Below are 4,773 nucleotides of genomic sequence, written 5' to 3'. Positions count from 1 at the left end.
TGTTTTTCAAACTGATAATTATTTAAAAAGATATCAAATTGATGATTTTATGTGTTTTTAAATGATTTTGACATGTTAGTGTAAAAAATCTTAAAAAATATTATTTTGATATATATTTAATTAAAAAATACATTGCACTGTATTACCAAGTAGACATTTAGATACGTAGTATTTGGGAGTATGATAACAACTACTTCTTAAAGTGTTTTTTGTTTTTTTTATATCAAAACGATTAAAAAATACCAATAAATAATCAATTTCAAGCCATACAAATTTAAAAAATCACAAAACATGATTTTAACCACAAAAACAAACACTGCACTTATTAATGAACAGTGAAGGAAAGTCTATGCATGTACTACGGCTACATAATGCAGTATATATAAAACTATAGAATGGAATTACATACTTTTTATGAAATTAGACATGGATATTTCAGCTAAATTTTAAGAAGGCGCATGCACGCACCACGGCTACAAAAGTTAAAATACAGTACTATAAACATTTAAAATGGTAGTGGAGGACTATATACCAGATAATTATTAGTAGTATATCTTCACACATAAATATTTTCCTATTATGCTTATTAATCATGTGAAAATAGATGTGCATGAATGTCTACTCCAAATTCCTCTAACATTGTTGATGAATCATTTGCCAAGTCGAAAAGCTTCCTTTTGCTCTTTATTTCCCCTTTATTTATGCCTTTTAAAGGCTAGACATCCAAAATTACCTTAAATTTTAGGTCAAACCAAACTTCGTTTTTGAAATTTATTTTTTTATTCGAGAACATAAACTATTTTTTTTTTGTTAAAAATAAGCTTTTTGTGTCCAAGTTTTCATCCCTTCATTAATCCTTTTATTTTTTATTCTTAAATCATTTATTTTCATGACACATTTTGTGTTTTTAGATTATCACATGCACTTAAAATTAATAAAGAAGGCTTATTTTTTCATTTAACCTCTTTTAAATTGCCTTGAAACGATGCGAAAACTTCTTTTTCCAATGCAAAGTGTTCTTTTACATTTTAATCACAGATTTAAATTATGGTTTCTTATATCAGCTCCCTTTGTCTATGTCTTTGTCGTCTATTCTGAGCGCCAACAAAAACATTAATGTAATTATAGATGTTCTTGTTTATATATGCTGTATTAGTAAAGAAATTTCCTCGTATTAATCACCTTTTCACTTACATATCGATATAAGAATTAGGAGTCTGATCCACAGAGACTTTCCGAATGAACTAAAGAGAATAGGGTTTGTGTGTGTGAGAGAGAGGGAGGGAGGGAGGGAGATTGAAACGCATACATTTCATAATTTGCAAGACTTAGAGCAATAATTTGACCTTGGCTAGTATGGAACAAAGTTCATATACAGCAATGCATAGAGTACGTGATACATTTTACCTTAAACAATCACCACACGTAGAATTTCGAGCAGCAAGAATATTGTTGTAAGCACACTGAATTACTGGAACAACACAATACAATTACATGATACATACCGTTAATCACACCCGTTTGATTTTCTTGAAGCACTTGTGGTGCAGGATTGAGTTCAGACTGGAAGACGATTTGAAGCCCCACCCACGCCCTTGTCACCACCTAAGGCTGCCATTGGAGGCGAGACTTCAGCTTCCCAAATGTTTGCGTGACTGAGAAGTTGTGAAGAAGAAACCGCAAGCTTAGAAGAAGGTCCAAGCATATTTTGCTGCTGTAACTGTTGTCGTTGTTGATACACGAACACATTTTCATTGAGCAAGGAATCCAGAAATGAGGAGAAAGTTTCCTCATTTCCAATATCTTCAATGAAAGCATCTTCATTTTTTCGTCCATAACCACTTTGTAATGATCCCATATTAAAACCATCACGATTTGGCCAGTTTTCGGTGGCATCAGCAGCAGCCTGGTTAGGAGACTGATCCAGGTTAGTCACTGTAAAGTTTTCACTTACTCTAGTGGCTACAGTTCGATAGACCCTCCCATTCTCATCCACTGGAGAAGATTTAGGGTTAGAACTCTGGACTGGAACATTTGCAATTTCTGAGGAATCGGGGTGAGGTTTTAAAGGCTTGTGAGTCCTAGGGTCTATTCCTTGGCTAATGAGCTTCTTGCTGAGACAGGTATTCCAGTAATTCTTAATCTCATTATCTGTGCGCCCTGGTATCCTCCCAGCTATCATAGACCACCTGTTCCAAGAAGGAAACCCAAACAAAAGTAAGATTGACAGACAAAATTACGAACTAGTAAACATCGATCTATGTTATTTCAAATTCGAAAACCAAAAGGCGACTTCCAATAACCCTAAATCTGCCCATCTACTCTCTGTTCTCTTTTAATCGAACTGTGTAAAACGTTGACAAATAAAGTAGTACAATACATTGGAGTTAGTTTTAGAACGCTGTTGCTATAGGAACCAGAAAAGAAGACAAAAGGAGCAATAACATAAATACGACGATTTTAAAAAAGAAAAAGAAAAAAGAGAAGCATAAATACGTGCACACACGTACATGCATGTATGAATATATACTTGTTCCAAAGAAGATGGAGATCGGATCATCATGATTCATGATGATGATAGAACCTCGGATTGCTAAGCGAAAGGTAAGAGAAATAAACAAGGGGAAACCCTTTTAAGTTAGAGCCCAGCAATTACGTTTCTGAGACAATTTAAAGTGTTAATCGAAAGTCAAGCATTCTAGTTTTTTGAGGAAGGAAGAGCATGACAAAACCCTAAAAAAAAAACAGAATAAATTAAAAACAAGAGAGAGATCCAAATCAACCTAATTATGGATGTCCCAGCTGATGGGAATAGAGAGAAAAGAATCAGCAACCCCGAGACCATAAAATCCGATCATTACACAGGGAATATTACAGATACCTGTTACCAAGCAACCTGTGAAGCCTAAGAATGAGATCTTCCTCGTCTGGGGCAATACGCCCTCTCTTAACAGAAGGCCTGAGATAGTTCATCCAGCGGAGGCGGCAGCTCTTACCACACCTGAGAAGTCCTGCCCGCTTCGGGAGCGTGCGCCACCGCCCTTCACCTTCTTTCCTGACGTAGTTTGCCAAGAGCTCATCCTCTTCTGGTGTCCATGGCCCCTTCTTTATGCCCACCTTGCTACAACATGGTGTAGGTACACTCCTGCTCCTTTTTGAAGTTGTTGAGGATAGATTCCTCATCTCTGGTTATATTATCTTGACTCCCAATTTAATACAGTGATCTTGTTTTCTGCCAAGAACAAGAACAATCGAAGGGTATATATGCAGCAAGGTCGTGAAGGTAAAGGAAGTGGAAAGGTCGGACGTGGACAGATGGTAAAAAGTATAGGGATGGGCGGCGGGATTCTAGCATGTGATCCCAAATAATTCAGAGCTAAACTCGCATGGATAAGATTCAAGTTCATATGTGTTCAGGTAGGGCCCTGCCTAGTGAGCCTCTAGCCCACCAGCATCCTCCATGTCCTTTAACATCTACGACCTTTCTAGGTATTTTCTATTTCCGGAAATTGGATATTTGGAACGGAATCGGAATGAATATTGAAAAATATATTTTCATTTCAAGAAATTAGGAAGATAATGAATTTTAAGACTAACAGTAACAGTAATAATAATATAATAATAAATACAATAATATACTTTCAAAATTAATGTTAATACTATAAGTGATGGTGGGGTTGGAAAAAAATGAGGATGGAAGAAAAACGATGAGAATTATAATATAGTGATAATAATAGGTCAAAAGCTTTTGTAAGTCTTTTGATTTAATACTAGTTTGTCAACTTTATTTTTCTTTGTATTAATATTAATCATTTGCTTTTGAATTATATTTATTTACGTCCTGTACAGAAATGCAGCCAATCATGTGATTAACTCTATTTTCAAATAGTTGTTTAGTCTTTATTTGACCTAACATTCATATTGTCTTTAAAACTATTGTCATAATCTATTTTTGAATTATTCTCTAAATTCACGTTTTCTCTTCTAAGAAAATCAAAAAAATATTTAAATTGAAAACAAAATAAAATAAAAAAAATAATAGCAATGAGAAGAGGATGGCACCGAAGTGGCCTGAAAATGGCTAAAATTTGGTTAAGGAGGTTCACAAATACAAAGATTGAAATTTGACAATATTTTGTTGGCTAAGAACATTCAATCAGGAAGAAAAGTCCAAAATTAGATGTTTATGGACTCAATTAAATTTTATTGAAGGTTTAATTGAATTTATGGAGGGTTTGATTGCAAGAAAATTGATTTTTTAAGTCAATTTGAGGTTTAATTAGGAGAAATTAAAGTCTCATGGTCAAATCATAATTTTTGTGAATTGATTTGGTCAAGCTTAATTGCATAAATATTGAAGTTTGATTGCCAATTAGAGACTTAATTGAAGAAATTCGAAAACCAAGGACCAAACGGGAAAAGGCACATAAATAAAGGGCTTGTAATTAAGCGAATCAAGAGTCAAATTGAAGAAATTTGAAGTTTATTAATCAATTGAGGGTCAAATTGCATAAATCAGAGACCAAGGACTAAAGTGAAAATGTGGCCAACTTCAGGGCCGACAATTGAATTTGAAAGGGATGTAATTGAATTGATTTTTAAAATCAAAATTGCAATTTAGGACTTGATTGAACAAATTATAAATTGAAGACTGATTTGAAATTTTACACGATTTTGCCGCAATTTCCTTTTAAATGAAATGCATAGCGCGTTTTGCTCAAAATTGCGCTATTTCATCCACTGTTTCAAAAAAAAAAAAAAAAAAAGAAGAGA

General features: G+C 34.0%; 1 protein-coding gene across 1 annotated transcript; it reads right to left on the bottom strand.

The window, feature by feature from the left end:
* Nucleotides 1–1,310: 1,310 nt before the first annotated feature.
* Nucleotides 1,311–3,373, bottom strand: LOC118056756 (transcription factor MYB1). The gene is made up of 2 exons (XM_035069094.2): nt 2,882–3,373; nt 1,311–2,189 (listed from the first exon to the last, which is right to left on the bottom strand). The coding sequence occupies exons 1-2, from the start codon at nt 3,181–3,183 to the stop codon at nt 1,559–1,561; spliced, it is 933 nt and encodes a 310-aa protein (XP_034924985.1). The 5' UTR covers nt 3,184–3,373; the 3' UTR covers nt 1,311–1,558.
* Between the last annotated feature and the right edge of the window lie 1,400 nt (nt 3,374–4,773).

The sequence above is a fragment of the Populus alba genome, chromosome 19 (genome assembly GCF_005239225.2).
Source record: "Populus alba chromosome 19, ASM523922v2, whole genome shotgun sequence".
In the NCBI taxonomy this organism is placed as follows: domain Eukaryota; kingdom Viridiplantae; phylum Streptophyta; class Magnoliopsida; order Malpighiales; family Salicaceae; genus Populus; species Populus alba.
The sequence above is the reverse complement of the archived record's forward strand: the minus strand, read 5'-3'. Positions and strand labels throughout refer to the sequence as shown.